This window comes from Bufo gargarizans, chromosome 9, assembly GCF_014858855.1.
Source record: "Bufo gargarizans isolate SCDJY-AF-19 chromosome 9, ASM1485885v1, whole genome shotgun sequence".
Classification (NCBI taxonomy): Eukaryota; Metazoa; Chordata; class Amphibia; order Anura; family Bufonidae; genus Bufo; species Bufo gargarizans.
In genome coordinates this window covers 14743077-14759712 of record NC_058088.1, presented here as the reverse complement: position 1 = coordinate 14759712, position 16636 = coordinate 14743077, and the positions used below count along the sequence as shown (strand labels likewise).

Sequence of the window (16636 nt, the reverse complement as noted above, 5' to 3'; positions counted from 1 at the left end):
ACAACCAATGTTGGAAGAAGAACCGGAGAGGAGGAGGAGGAGACACTGGATTCATCCCATTGTTGCGCAGAGAATTCAGAAGGGACAATTTCACACACTTTATAACGATCTGCGTCAAGACCCCTTCAAGTTTCACAATTTTTGCCGTATGTCCATGGAGTCATTTGATCACCTTTTGACGTCTCTCCACCCTGACCTTAACTTCAGGGACACAAGCATGCGGCGCAGCATCTCTGCCGAACAAAGGCTTATTGTCACGTTGAGGTAAGTTTTTTTCGGTAATGTGAATATTTTGTGTATTTTAATTTTAATTGAACTAAAACCTTTTTTTTTTTTCCACAGATTCCTTGCAACTGGAAATTCGTTTGCATCGCTGCACTTTGAATTTTTGCTAGGGATCTCAACTATCTCTGGGATTGTCTGCCATACGTGTAAAGTCATATGGCAGCGACTCAGAGATGCGGTGATGCCCACCCCCAAGGCGGAAGATTGGCTTCGTATCGCCGAGGGTTTTTTCCAATCCGCGCAGTTTCCAAACTGCATTGGGGCACTGGACGGAAAGCACATCCGTGTGAAGAAACCGCCTCACTCAGGGTCCCGGTTCTTCAATTACAAACAATATTTTTCTGTAGTGCTGATGGCCTTGGTTGACAGTAACTACAAGTTTGTAATTGTGGATATCGGGGCCTACGGGAGCACTTCAGACAGCCGCATCTTTAGTGTTTCCAGAATGGGTGAACGGCTTCGTGAAAACCAGCTTGCCCTGCCAGAGCCAAGAAGACTACCCGGATCTGCAGGTCCGCCGGCTCCATTTGTGATCGTGGCAGACGAAGGATTCGCATTGTCACATCACCTGATGCGGCCCTTCCCTAGACGCGATCTGGATGACAGGAAGCGTATCTTCAATTATCGATTGACTCGCGCCCGTCGGTATGTGGAGTGCGCTTTTGGAATACTGTCCAGTAAGTGGAGAGTATTCATGTCATCCATACAGATGAATCCGGACAATGCCACCCTGGTGATACAGGCTTGTGTAGTGCTGCACAACTTCACCAGGATACATGATGCCTCCGCTGATGCTGATTTGGGTCAAAATGTGCCATCTTCAGTCAATTTTGATCTCAGTCGGACTGGAAGACCGGGAACGGCTGGGCTAGCTGTTCGGGATTTCTATGCCGACTTTTTCAGCAGTCCAGAGGGGGCATTACCGTGGCAATTGGAAGCCATCCGTGGAAGTCGTTGATTTCAGCTTGAATCTGGTTTCCAAATTACTTTCCAAATTTTCAATTTATTAGTTTAGTTAGATCCCCAGTTGTTATAGTTTAGTTTAGGGACTCGCAAGATAAAGAGGACCCTTGACGTGGGCTTGCGAGCTGAGGTATTTAATATTTGACAAATGACTATCATTCTCTCAGAATTTGGTGATAGTGTTTTAATTTTTGAATCTTTTTTTTGCTATTAAATACCTTCAAATACCTCTAAATAACATTAGTGCAAAAATGATCAAAATGTTTTTTTGAATTGTGTTTTTGTAACCCCATTTTTTTTTGTTTTCAAGCAATAAAGATTTCAAAAAATTGTGTTTGCAGTGAATTTTTAGAACTATATGTTATTAACGTTAATTCATTAACCACTTGCCACCGCGCTAACGCCGAAAGGCGTCATTGCGGCAGCTCTCCCAGGCTACGCTTACGCCAATAGGCGTCTTCTCGCGTGATCCGAGATTTCCTGTGAACGCGCGCACACAGGCGCGCGCACTCACAGGAACGGAAGGTAAGCGAGTTGATCTCCAGCCTGCCAGCGGTGATCGTTCGCTGGCAGGCTGGAGATGTGATTTTTTTTAACCCCTAAAGGTATATTAGACGCTGTTTTGATAACAGCGTCTAATATACCTGCTACCTGGTCCTCTGGTGGTCCCTTTTGTTTGGATCGACCACCAGAGGACACAGGCAGCTCAGTAAAGTAGCACCAAACACTACTACACTACACTACACCCCCCCCCCCCGTCACTTATTAACCCTTTAGGAACCACTGATCAGCCCATATAGACTCCGCATGTGTTTTGCGGATCCGATCCATGTATCCGTAAAAATCATCTAGTCTGCAAAAAAGTGTCACACATCTGGTATCGCCGTACTCAGGAGAAGTTGGGCAATGTGTTTTGGGGTGTACGGCGATACCAGATGTGTGTCACTTTTTTGCCGCCTAGGTGGGCAAAGGGGCACACATTCCAAAGAGCACCTTTCGGATTTCACTGGCCATTTTTTACACATTTATTTAAAATTAATAACCACACATTAGGGGCCCTAGAATGCCAGGGCAGTATAACTTACCCACAAGTGACCCCATTTTGGAAAGAAGACACCCCAATGTATTTCGTGATGGGCATAGTGAGTTCATGAAAGTTTTAATTTTTTGTCCCAAGTTAGTGGAATATGAGACTTTGTTTGAAAAAAAAAAAAACATCATTTTCCGCTAACTTGTGACAAAAATTTAAAGTTCTATAAACTCACTATGCCCAATCAGCGAATACCTTGGGGTCTACTTTCTAAAATGGGGTCATTTGTGAGGGTTTTCTACTGTCTGGGCACTGTAGAACCTCAGGAAACATGATTGGTGCTCAGAAAAAAGAAAAAAAAGAATAGACTTTTTGAAATGATAAATGCCATTTATTTTAGAAAACAATTTTTTTGGAAAAAAAATTAAAGTTCAAAAAGATCCCTTGTAAAAGGGCCAGGGTTGGAACTTGGGAGATGAGTTGCCTGTGAAGAACTGGGGTGTCCAGCCTCGAATTGATAACTCCCCAGGGATGAGCTGTCTCCGTGATGGAATCGAGATGGGGTGGATGCTGAGAAAACGTTGGAGCATATGGCCTCCAATTCAGCATTGCATCGCGGTCCCGCTCTAAATTGTGCACAGTTTGCAATGGTTCTTGTGGACCTGCAAATAGGTCCATCAACAGTGCCACAGCAGATAGACACCGAGCTTTTCGTTCCTCGGGTATTTTTTTTAGTAAGGGCACTAAACTTTTATCATAGTTTCGTCCGCACTCTCACCACGATTCTGGTTTAAATAGTCCATAACCCTTGCTTCAACAATGGCTCTAGTATCTAAACCAGAATCGTGGGGAGGGGGACCCCTACGTCTACCCGAGGAACGAGGCTGGGTGCTTATCTGCTGTGGCACTGTGCGATTTTCCGGGACATCCTCCCTGACTGGTTCTAATGGCGGAGTTTCATCCGTGGATGGAGGGGCCGATGGATTTTCTGGGGAAGCTGGGCCAGATGGTGCTTGGTCAGCCTCCAGAGCACTGCAGAGGTTATCAACGGTCCTGTAAAAAAAATTTCAGAAGTATTAATAAAAGTTAATTATTCAAGAAACAAAAAAAAAAAAAAAAAGATTATTATTTGACAGACATGCAGATCTGGGAAACGTCAACCAGTTTCCGACCTACATTTCCCATCATTTCCGAACGGCATACAGAAATCCTCTTAACCATAGGACCATTGTGAGAGTTGCTAGTTGCTAACAGTTTGCATGACGCAGGGTCACTATCCAAGCTATTGGATATGAAAAAACCATAGGCCCACTGCTGATGAGAATAACTGATTCTGTCAGGATAGATTGACTATCTAGTTCAACTAAACCCACAGGATTCCTCACTCAATGAGTGTTGTCGAACTAAAACTCCCACGTTGGCCTGCTGTAAGCTGATAGCTGTATGCTGTTCGGGCATGCTGGTAGTTGTAGTTTGGCAACAGCGGGAGGGCCGCAGGTTGAGCATGCCTGGTATTTTATAACATAGAGGCTTTCTCATGGTGATGTGGACGTTTCAATATAAAAAATACCATTGGATAGGAAAAAAATCTGATCCAATGGTATATTAATAGGGACTCCTGACTTTACAATGAAAGGCAATTGGAAATGGATCCGTTTACAATTGCACCATATTGTGTAACTGCAAAAGGATCCATTCACATTTACTTACATTGTACCTCAGGACGGATCCCTTTGGTTCGCCATCTCCAGGAGCACATCTAAATTCTTCATACATCATTTAGGCTGCTTTCACACTAGCGTTCGGTATTCCGTTCGTGAGCTCCGTTTGAAGGAGCTCACGAGCGGACCCGAACGCAGCCGTCCAGCCCTGATGCAGTCTGAATGGAGGCGGATCCGCTCAGACTGCATCAGTCTGGTGGCGTTCAGCCTCCGCTCCGCTCGCCTCCGCACGGACAGGCGGACAGCTGAACGCTGCTTGCAGCGTTCGGGTGTCTGCCTGGCCGTTCGGAGGCGTGCGGATCCGTGCGGATCCGTCCAGACTTTCAATGTAAGTCAATGGGGACGGATCCGTTTGAAGATGCCACAATGTGGCTCAATCTTCAAGCGGATCCGTCCCCCATTGACTTTACATTGAAAGTCTGGACGGATCCGTCCTAGGCTATTTCCACACTTAGGCTACTTTCACACTAGCGTTCGGCTAGCGTTCGATCGGATCCGATCATAATAATGCAGACGGAGGCTCAGTTCAGTACGGATCCGTCTGCATTATTCTAGCAAAAAAAAGCTAAGTGTGAAAATAGCCTTACGGATCCGGCCTTGCGACAAGTGTTCCGGTTTTTTGGCCAGTGCAAAAAGCGCAGCATGTTTAGTAAAAGAGGCATGGTGCCGGTAAAATTTATGCATTCTAAATGGATCCATATCCAATCAGAATGCATTGGTCCTTATCTTGTCATTTTTGGACCGCTTGCGCCGGCCTAAAAACTGATTTCACAGGTCGACCGCGAAACGCCAGTCAGAAAAGAACCAAACTATACTCATCAAGATGACATTGAAATATAATATAATATTATTCAAACATTACTTACGGTCTGGTTTCCATTACAGGCCTTAGAAATTGTAAATGTTCAGTATATAGATAAGGCTTTTTGGCCAAGGACCCATCTCCACTTTTATGCCGCAGGTTCAATTCCCGCTTGAACTGGTCCCGGCAAGAGTACCAGCGGTTTTTTATTTTATTGACTGGGATAAAAAAAGAAAAAAGAATAAACTGACATATATTTTACATTTGCAATATTAAAAAAAAACATATATGAGATTTACACACTATTCAAACACTAATCTACTCAATTTAAAGTTTTAGCTGTAAAGGGTGGCATGCAGTACCTCAGGCCCCCCTGCTGTTTCCAAACTACAACTCCCATCATTTCTGCACAGGCTACAGCTATCAGCCTATAGCAGTGTTTCCCAACCAGTGTGCCTCCAGCTGTTGCAAAACTACAACTCCCAGCATTCCTGGACAGCCTTTGTTTGTGCGGGCATGCTGAGAGTTGTAGTTTTACAACAGCTGGAGGCACACTGGTTGGGAAACACTGGCCTATAGCATGGCATGTTAGGTGTTGTAGATTGTCCGAAGCAGGATGGCCACAGCTTGAGCAGCCATGCTATAAGGAGTTAACATGTTTGCAAGGGCCAAAAAAAAAATGTAGCCATATGCAGCTGTATTTATGCCTTGCTCTGCACAGGTTTGCATAGCAACCATCTGGGACTGGGGGGTTAAAATGTTTGCAAACCAGCTCAAAAAGCATGCATATGCAGATGTATATGAATGCCTTGCTATGCACAGGTTTGCAAAGTAAAAATCTTTGATGTAAGGATTTTTAAAGTTTGCAAAGCCTAAAAACCTGGATAGTAATTCTATATGGAATGCATGGTCAGCTTGCTGCTCTCCAAATGCTGAAAAACTACTACTCTAGACAGCATGTCATAGGAGGAGTAGTAGTTAGGAGAGCCATAGTTTACACCTTCCTGAGTACATGCATTTCATACAAGAAATATGACCAGACATATTAAACATATATAAATTACTCACTGATGACTTGACGCTTCTTGGCATCTGCTTTCGCAAATTCTGCCCCATCAAGTTCCTTGGCAATCTCCTCCCAGGACCTATCTTTCAAAACTCGGTCATGGTATGACTCCAGCCGTGTATCCCATAGATTGGGACGCTCCTCAATCAACGTAATCAGACGTTCCACATCATACAGTGGCATCTTGTCAACTTCTCCAGTCTGATTTTCACAAATCTGGATCCAGCTCTGCCAAGCCCTTCCCCTTTGTTTTCTGTGGGCAGGATTTAATTTCCAGGAACGGATTCCGTTTAAAACGGATGACATACGGAAGGACATCCGAATGTCATCCGTTTTTTGCGGAACCATTGACTTTGCATTGTACCAGGATCCGATTTTTCAGGACAAGAATAGGACATGTTTTATATTTAAACGGACATGCGGAACGGAACAACGGAAACGGACAGCACACATTGTGTTGTCCGATTTTTTCCAGGACCCATTGAAAATGAATGGGTCCAGATCTGGTCCTGATCTGTTCCTGAAAAAACGGAACAGATCAGGAAGGAAAAAACGGACGTGTGAATGGACCCTAAGAGCAATCCCCGTGGGTGAATTTACACATACAGTCCGAAATTGCAGTAAAGCAGAGGAATTAGAAGAAGAATTTAGCAAAGTGGAAACAAGATTGAGGGACAGAAATTATCCAGGTTGGATGATAAAAGAGGAGAAGATAGCATTACAGAAAGAAAGAAAGGATATGCTATTTGGAAAGCCAAGGCACAAACTAGGTAGGAAGGCCCCTGCTGGCAGTGTGGAGGCCTCCGGAGACGGTGACCAGAACAAGCTTCCTACTTTATCTTTAACTTATAGTAGTGAATTCAACACAATCAGTTCTGTGATAAAGAAATGTTTACCCATTCTATACGATGATAATATACTGTATCAAGCTCTTATATCAGGATGCAGAATTGTATCTAGAAAGGCCACTACCTTGTCCTGCTCGCTGTCTCCGTCCCTGTACACTGCCAGCAGTAGGGGAACAAATTTCAAGCAAAATTGGCTTATCTATAAAGGATTTACCAAATGTGGAGGCAATCCCTGCAAAACTTGCGAATATGTGTTTCCCACAAAATCATTTGAAAATTCAGATCACACGTGCAAATTCCCTATTCGTAGTTACATAAATTGCAACACGGAAGGTGTCATTTATGTAATCAGATGTACGCATTGTGACCTAATGTATGTGGGCAGCACAGCTCGTAAGCTTAAAAGTCGCATTCTCGAACATTTGAACTATGTTAATAATCCGAATATCCTGAATGTTTCAAATATAGCAAGGCATTTTATACAAAAACATGCTCGTTAAGTGACATTTTTTCAGGCATTTGCTATAGAGCGAGTTCTGACCCCTAAAAGGGGCGGAGATCATCGGAAAAAAATCCTTCTCCGAGAAGCCTATTGGATTTTCAGACTTGCTACTAGAATTCCAACAGGTCTCAACTTGAAAAAAGAATTAATATTATCTATCAGTGAGTTACCAAATTAAGAGAACAACAAATATATATCCCTAACAATATAAGGAGATAGTATAGCATATGTTTTCCAAATAAAACTCCCCCAACATAGAAATTTCGATGATAACCCAGGTAGCCTGGTTTTTGCACACATCTCTGTTCATCAATACATAGGACCCTGGTCAGACAGGGCGGTTTTTCTCTCTTGCTTTTGGTTGTCCACAAGACCGTTTGAGTTGGCTCTTCCAGAGTGCATCGAAGGCCATATATTTCATTGTGTTACGCGCATGTAGTGGCTGCTGCCTGCGAATAACACAATAGGCTTTTGCAAGTTGTCTTTGGGAACACCAAGTCATCCGTAGACACTAACAACTAATAGAATTACAGACAAATTGTTCAATGTAATCTGCTTTAATATCATGAATTCCAACCAGCTGGAAACCAGAAGGTCATTTTTTGTTTTATGTTGTTTGTTCTTGTAAGATATTATATTTTTAATTGATGATGGCATGTTCACACTGTGCGGTTTTCTTGCCAGAATATAGTACCATGGCATTCCTGGGGTTAATATCCTCAGAGAGGTGTCCACACAGTGTGTTACCAATTATATCAGTGATTAACACAGCAAACGAAAAGGTGTGTCATTGTATGTGGCAGCCTATGGAGTTGGAGACTCCTTCCTCGTGGCTGGGGAGGGCGTACTCCAACCCCTATAAATTGAGGGGCCACACTTGATAAGTTGTTACGACTAAGGGTACTAACCCGAAACGCGTCAACGCCATGCCATGTAGGAGGTGGTTTTGTCTGTTAACTTCATGTGATCAATAAAGAAGAGCTGACAGAGGAACTTCATTTTGTCTCCGGGACCTTTTTTCTTCATTTACCTGCAGTTTGCCACGGAACACTTCCCCAGGGCCCCTGGAGCCGGGACTACAAATTCCACCAGAAAGGTGAGCTGGATTAAGTATTTTATATTTCATGTGACCATAGCCCAGAACGGGAGATAGAAGCAATAAAGGTGGAAGAAATTCCTTACAATATGGTTGAGTGCAGGAACATCAAAGCTACGCCGTACAGTAGATGACCATGAAGAAAGAATGAACTGGTCTCATAGAAGCAATCAGATAGAGGACGGGGTGAGCCAATAGGTGCTTAGAATTATCCCAATTATCTAGTGATACCTCCTATTTCTAAGCTCCCCGAGGATCCCTTTATTTCCTTCTTCAGATGCCGTTGTGTCAATCTACAGTAAATGGTTGCATAATGAAGTTCACTTCCGTTAAGCGCCATTTCCGGTATTTCCTTCTGTCGCGTATTCCAAAAAGAATAGCTTTAAGCCTAACATGGGTGTAGGAGGGGACAACAGTAGTTAACCCATTAGTCAACAGGCGTCTCTTGGCTATCATAATGATCGGATGTGCCAATGTCACGGCTGAGGATGGGGAAAAACCCTCAGCCGTGCGATGACAGAAGATGGTGGTCGCTGCTCGACCAGGACGACAGAATTAGGGAGCAGGTCACCTCCTAATCGCATCCCTAATCTGACCCTGACTCCTAGCTGTATGAGCCGACCCTGATGGTAGGAGGGCTCATACTCTGGAACCTTGAAGTCCCTGCTAGCCCTCAGGGTGGCCCTAAACTAGGAGCAGGGTAAGACGACCTGTTCCTTCTGGATACGGAGGAACAGGAGTCTCACTGGCCAAGCTGCAAGGAAGGGGAAACATATACAACTTATGGCAATGGCAGGTACATGCCACAAACACAACATTCACCTGCCACAGACACTAAGCCTGGAACCCATGTGCAAGTGCTGCTATCCACTACAAGGGACACAGCACACAACACACATCACACAGGAACCCAGGACCATAAGGTGCAATAAACAAGCATAACACAAACACATCTTCATAACATCGTATATCACATTTTATGACCACAAGGGTGGCCCTCACTGGCAGATGGTATTAGAGACCAGGAGGGTGCCTCCAGCTTACTACAAGGCTGGAGTACCCCTCAGACATCAGGTCTCAACTGAGGTTAAATAGCCCCTGTAGCCACACCCACACACAGACACACCCAGTGTTCACACAAAGAGGGAGTTAACCCTTCCTACACCAGACATACAAAAGACACACCTAACAAAGACAGGTTGCCAGGTCTAGCACCAGCTCAGGCTGCTATGCTGCGACATACAAAATAACAACTTGTTGCCCGCGGCAACCACAAGTGAGGCAACATAGTAGCGGCCCTCACCTGTGGTTGAACAACTAAACCAAACCGCAGGCAACAGCATGCGGTTCAGGAGTCACGACCATGACCAAGCCCCCCCACCAAAAAAAAAAGGGAAATTGGTGAGGGACCCAACAAGAGGATAGGAGAAGGGGAATCAGTGTCATAACATGCGCGTCTCCCCAGGACTGCTGCCGGCCCCTGGAGCAACACACAGGAACCAGGAGCCGACTGCCAGGCTCCGGAGCAACACACAGGAACCGGAGACCAGCAAAGAAACAGCCCGGGGAGAGCGCACTGACACTGCGTTCACTCTCCATTCACGTCCCCACTCCAGTCGCTGCCAGCAGACACTCCTAACCAGCACGCAGCCGGACCACTAATGGAATGCTGCCAGCAGACGACCAGAGATAGGAACATGGAGAGGGACGAGGGATCACCAACACAGACACGGAAGGTAAGGTGGCGGGGAATAAGCCACCAACCGCGCAAATAACAGTGATCCCCAAAACGCTCTTCCTCCGGAGAACGCGCATGCACCGCAAAAGAAGATGGCGATGCATGCTGCACCCTCTTTCGAAGGTGTGCAACCGCACACCAAACATACAACGGTGAAGGGATAAAAGTAAGGGGATGCCAAGACAGACAACGGTGAAGGAATAGCGGGGAAAGCCACTCACCGCGCCATCAGCGGCGAAACCCCCAAAACTTTCTCCCTCCGGAGAACGCGCATGCACCCCACAAACGTATGGCGATGCATGCTGCACCCTCTTCCGAAGGTATACCAGGTGAGAAGCCTTTGTGGTCATACTGTCACGGCTGAGCATGGGGAAAACCCTCAGCCGTGCAATGACAGAAGATGGTGGTCGCTGCTCGACCAGGACGACAGAATTAGGGAGCAGGTCACCTCCTAATCGCATCCCTAATCTGACCCTGACTCCTAGCTGTATGAGCCGACCCTGATGGTAGGAGGGCTCATACTCTGGAACCTTGAAGTCCCTGCTAGCCCTCAGGGTGGCCCTAAACTAGGAGCAGGGTAAGACGACCTGTTCCTTCTGGATATGGAGGAACAGGAGTCTCACTGGCCAAGCTGCAAGGAAGGGGAAACATATACAACTTATGGCAATGGCAGGTACATGCCACAACACAACATTCACCTGCCACAGACACTAAGCCTGGAACCCATGTGCAAGTGCTGCTATCCACTACAAGGGACACAGCACACAACACACATCACACAGGAACCCAGGACCATAAGGTGCAATAAACAAGCATAACACAAACACATCTTCATAACATCGTATATCACATTTTATGACCACAAGGGTGGCCCTCACTGGCAGATGGTATTAGAGACCAGGAGGGTGCCTCCAGCTTACTACAAGGCTGGAGTACCCCTCAGACATCAGGTCTCAACTGAGGTTAAATTGCCCCTGTAGCCACACCCACACAGACACACCCAGTGCTCACACAAAGAGGGAGTTAACCCTTCCTACATCAGGCAAGGGATGGAAGCCACTTAAAGGGGAAAGTGCACACATAACTAAAACCCTGTGCACACCAGACATACAAAAGACACACCTAACAAAGACAGGTTGCCAGGTGCAACCGCATGCACTTTGCAGCAAGCTGCCTAGCACCAGCTCAGGCTTCTATGCTGCGACATACAAAATAACAACTTGTTGCCCGCGGCAACCACAAGTGAGGAAACATAGCCCTCACCTGTGGTTGAACAACCAAACCAAACCGCAGGCAACAGCTTGCGGTTCAGGAGTCACGACCATGACCATGGTCGTGACAGCCAATGACAGTAATGAGCTGTAGGGTCAGTCACAGCCCCCCTCCTTGAATACTGAGGACGTGCTTCTATAGGACCTACAGACCCTTGAGCGTACCAACCCTGAGACCTCTTTCCAATAAAGTTGTAGGTTTGGACACGACCATAATCCATGGTATCAGTCGGAACGTGGTTCATTACATTTTGGACACACTAGAAGTCTAAGGGAGGGAGTGTGAAGGCACATATTGCCCCATGTAAGATCTTAAGATTAGTTTCCCTCCATCCTTATTAACAGTATGACACCGAAAGTCCACTGACAATGTAGGAAGTCCCCTCAGGACTGTCAGTCCAGTTGCGTCATTATTTAAATATGGGTGTCGGGGGTCATAAGAACTAGGTTTCCTTTAGTCCTCTATATAAATGAGAGGAGACTATTTCTCAGGGTCAGTAAGGACACTATCGAAAACATTGCTCGGGGTCTCTCTAGATAAATCTCTAAGTTTATGGAAACAGAAGTGCTGACTCTGATGAAAGGGGAACATTCAGAATCCTGGAGAAAATCTTGCAGTTTCCCATTTCCTTTCTTTCCAGGGAAATCCCGACTGTCCCATGGTGGCATATGCTGAGAGCATTGATGTAACGGATCTCCTGGCACCCCGACCGGGTACCTCCGGCGAATAATGCTCCTAGCGCTTCCCGAGGACTCCAAGCACTCCACTTGACACCTTAAGCACTGCAGACCCCACGAACCGCCAAAGCTTGGTTGAGGTCTCGCTGTCTCCTACCCACCCTGGACCTACGACAAGGCTCCAGGCTCCAGTGGGTCAACCTCTCCTAAATCCAGAGAGCAGGAACAGCTCTTACAAGAGCTAATAGTATAGCCAGGGGAGTTGAGCAAATCTTCAGCGTATAGCAATCCCCAGTGTCGATCAGTTACCCAAACACCAGCCTCAACATGATGAAGGGTAAAACAGGAACTCTTTATTGAACACACAAGCATTGACTTATACACATTTTCCAACAAGGTTACCACCCACAGGGTTTTGTAAAAACAACCAATAAACACGTAGAATACACTCAGACACTCCCACACAAAATCCTCCCCTCTGCCTGTGATACAATTACCCCACACAATGGGTTGATGCAATTGTATCACAGGCAGGAGAATACACAATGTCTTCTGTCCTGGAGACAACTGAGGCGTAATTCAATTATCTCTCAGGACAAGGGAAATCGCCAATACACACGTGGAGACAATAGGACAGACATCACCACTCAAATATACAATGTCCCACCCTTTACAGTACACATAGACATTTAACATATCCCAAAATGGCACAAATTAGACCAGGGGTTCAAACATTAGTAAAAGTCCTTTGTGAACAAAGGAAGCATGGCTGATGAGAGGGCCCATAATCCTGGGGCAAGAGGCTGACAACAAGGCCTCTCTACCACCCAGTGGCGAGGTTGGTTTCGCCACAATTGATATCATAGCTGGTGCGTCTGGCAAAGCACTTTCCAAGTGACTAATGTATCTCTAATCAATACCAAGCCTTTAATATGAGGTTGAGGAGGGGAGGGGTAGCCAATATGGAGAGCGCTAAAGCAAAAAGCTTCCATGGACGAGCTAGCTTCCAGAGTAAGATTGGAATAGTGTGATGTATTATTGGCCTTGTCTCAGATAACGAAACAGGCATGCTAAAGCTACTTTCACATCAGCATTTTGGCATTCTGGTTTTGAGATTCGGCAGAGGATGTCAAAACCGGGCTAAAACGGTTCATTTAGGGCCAATGTATTGTGAATGGGTTATGCTCCGTTCAGGATGCATCAATATGCATTCAGATTCATCAGCATTCCATTTTGTGACCGGACACAAAACTGATGCAAGCTGCAGTTTTGAATCTGGTCATCGAAACGGAACAAACCGGATCTGTCACTAAAAACATTGTAAGTCATTGGTGTCGGATCCGTATTTTTTGGGGATCCTAAAAAAAGAACGATCCTTCACCCATTGATCTGGTTTGTTCCGTTTCAATGTTACACAACCACATCCCATGGAACGGATGCATCCTGATGTGTTAAATGAAACAGAACCATTTTGGTCTGGTTTGAAATTCTCTGCCAGATCTCAAACCGGAAACCAAAGCGCAGATGTGACAGTGGCCTAAGTTATAACTTCTACCGTTTGGAAAATTCACTACCCCTCTGGCTTTGTCATCATAGGTTTGGGCAGGGCTATTCTGAATTTCTTTCCAAACTATTTAAAGTAGTAAAACTGTAGGCAATTTACGTCCGAATGTTTCAAAAGTATGGATATAGTCTAGAGGGGTATAAAAGCCTGGCAAACTAGGACAACTTTATCAAATGGCATCTTCCCAGCACATTTAGTGGGAGTCAGTCTTAATACTGGTTATTAGAGTTGATATAAAGTAGAGGGTGTACGCCCTATCTTAATACCTAAGTATTTAACATAGTCCCGACTCATGTTGATACCATGAGATCCCAGGGCAGAAGATCTCAGAGATGAATTATCCCCCAACCATAAGAGCTCACATTGGGAAATATTAACTCTGTACCCTGAGAAGGTCCCAAAGTTTTTCAAGGTGTGAAGTACCTTGGGAAAACTTTTAGTTGTGTCCGATAGGAATAAAATGATGTTGTCCGCAAATAGGGTCAGTTTTATCTCGGTCGCCTCCTACCGTTTTCCCTTGAAGAGAGGAGATGAAGAAATAAACCATGACAGTGGTTCTAGAGCAAGACTAAATAATCAAGGAGATAAAGGACATCCCAGCCGTGTGCCTTTAAACAGCTGAAAAGATGGAGAAAGAAAACCTTTAGTGTATATTCTCGCCTGCCGTTGATGATCTGTGTCCAAGTATGGTATAAAAGGGACCAGTAGACCCCATTTTATCCAGCACCATATCCAACCAGCCCCACCATACATTATTTAAAGCCCTTTCAGCATCTAAGGTAAACAATGCTGGATGTTCCCCCATAATGGGTTGGTGCTGGATATGATCAAATACAGCCAGAACTGTCCTAATATTCATAATTGCTGCGCGACCATGTGTGAAGCCAACTTGGGCCTGGTCTACTAGTAATGGCATAATAGAAACTAATTGGTCGGCCATAACCTTAAATAGGATCGTGGCTTCTACATCAATTAGGGATATGGTCCTATAGGAGCCTGGTTGTGTAGGTAAAGTCTCTGCCTGGCTTTAGTAGGAGTTAATTATATAGGACGTTGACGCTGAAGTTGGTAATCCCTTCATTCTCAGAGGTACAGGGACAACAGTGTCTCTGCTGTTTGATCTTTCAATGCTTTATAAAACTCTCCCATCAGACAGTCTGGACCCAGAGCTTTCATGGGTTTCAAAGCCCGTATGGTAGCCACTACTTCATCTACCCTGATGGGGGCATTAAGTATCTCCAACTGGGCTGTGGTCAGTGATGGGAGTATGAAATCATCTAGTATTGTCTGCCTGGCTATGGGAAGATGATCATCCTGGTAAAGATTTTGGTAGTCATGTCTCAGAACTTTGCTTATATCACCAAGGTCTTCTGTCATTTGCCCCTCCTGATTGTCTATTTTGACAATGTGAGTGGGCAGGTATTTACCTTTTACCAAACACACTTGCAATCTGCCTGTCTTATTTTCAAAGAGCAAAAGGGTGGTGTCATATTCAGAAGGTCTGTCTTTCTAGTACTCACTCATTAAAAGCTTGTTGAGGATCCTTCCACTGAGATAATAACGGGGAAGGTGTAGTTAGATATTTAGTGTAAGCCTCACGTAAAGTCTGGCTAGTGATGTTATATCTGTGGGAAATTTCCTTTTTCTTTCCAGCTATGTATGAAATTATCCTTCCTCGTAGAACTGTGTCTGCCGTATCCCAAAAAAGAGGAGCATCTTCCCTCTGAATGCCATTCATAAGGCTACTTTCACACTGGCGGCAGCAGGGTCTGGCAGGGCTGTTCCCCTGCCAGATCCGTGCTAAGGCTAGCCCACTGTTCCACCGGATGTCTGCTCCGGCCCTATTCACTATAATGGGGGCGGGCTTGTTTGCCATGCTGTGGCCAGACCTCCGGCCTGCTCCCATTGTATTGAATGGGGCCAGAGTGGACCTCCGGCGGCACGGTGGGCTAGCATTAGCATGGATCCGGCAGGATGTTCCCCCGTGGGAACAGCCTGCCGAACCCTGCTGCCATCAGTGTGAAAGTTGCCTTACCCTAAAATCCTCCCACCATTCTCATCAACATCTGACAACAAAGAAGAAGAAAATCTCCATGATGTCTGAACCCTTTCAGAATGTTTTTGAAAGTGAGGAGGACTGGACAATGATCAGAAATCACCATATTTTCAATGGTGACGGAGGTGACTCTCAGCAGTAAAGTATTATGCACATGTATATAATCAATTCAAGACCATGATCGTCTCGAGTGCAAAAAATGTGTGTAAAGGCAGTGAGTGGGATTGTGGTATCTTTTTTAGATTTTTTTTATCTGTTATATAAAAAACATATACAATATCAGACCACCCAAAGGTCCATATTACAATAATCAACAATATATTAACATTTTACCCCAAATAACCACCCCCCCACTTGGAGAGAGAGAGAGAGAAAAAAAAATAAAAAAAAAATAATAATAATAATAATTTCAAACACCTCGGCCTTGGTTCAACCATTTCTTCCATATTTTTTCAGTTTTTTCATCTCTATCACTATATTTCTCGGTGACCCGTTCCAATTCAATCAGATTAAACACTGCTTCCTGCCACTGTCCCACTGTGGGGGGATCTTTATTTATCCATTTCCGGAGTATGAGCAGTCTAGCCTGGAATAGTACTTTACTTAACACCGATTGTATCTCTTTCTTTAGTTTAAGATGTTCAATAGCCCCCAAAATACAAACTACGGGAACTTCCAAAACTTGAATACCCAAAGTTACTGATGTAATCTCTAGAATCTGTTTCCAATACCTTAAAAGTTTAGGACATCTCCAAAAACAATGTATAAGATCCGCCTTCTCACCCTTGCATTTTGGGCACTTATCCGAGGTTCTAACCCCCATTTTCTTTAACACCCAAGGAGATCGATGTAACCTATGAACTATAAAAAATTGGGAGATTTTATGTGAGGCCCTTTCAGACACCTTAATATAACTTCTAAGGGCATCCTTCCATTTTTCTTCCGTAAAAGACGAGAGCTCTTTTTCCCATTTACCTCTGGCTAGTATTCTAATCCGTTCTTTTTTTGCATCCATC

The 16636-nt window shown here is 44.9% G+C and overlaps 1 protein-coding gene across 1 annotated transcript; it reads right to left on the bottom strand.

The window, feature by feature from the left end:
- Positions 1-3021: 3021 nt before the first annotated feature.
- LOC122919707 lies at positions 3022-6050 on the bottom strand. Its single transcript, XM_044268890.1, has 3 exons — positions 5870-6050; positions 4866-5019; positions 3022-3331 (listed from the first exon to the last, which is right to left on the bottom strand). Exons 1-3 carry the CDS (start codon positions 6048-6050, stop codon positions 3022-3024), a joined length of 645 nt encoding a protein of 214 aa, XP_044124825.1.
- Positions 6051-16636: the final 10586 nt, after the last annotated feature.

Coding starts and splice junctions, on each gene's coding strand:
- LOC122919707 (XM_044268890.1), bottom strand. CDS start 6,050: ATGCCACTGTATGATGTGGAACGTCTGATTACGTTGATTGAGGAGCGT. Junction 5,020..5,869: donor CAAGAAGCGTCAAGTCATCA/GTGAGTAATTTA, acceptor TTTTTATCCCAG/TCAATAAAATAAAAAACCGC. Junction 3,332..4,865: donor CCTGTAATGGAAACCAGACC/GTAAGTAATGTT, acceptor TTTTTTTTACAG/GACCGTTGATAACCTCTGCA.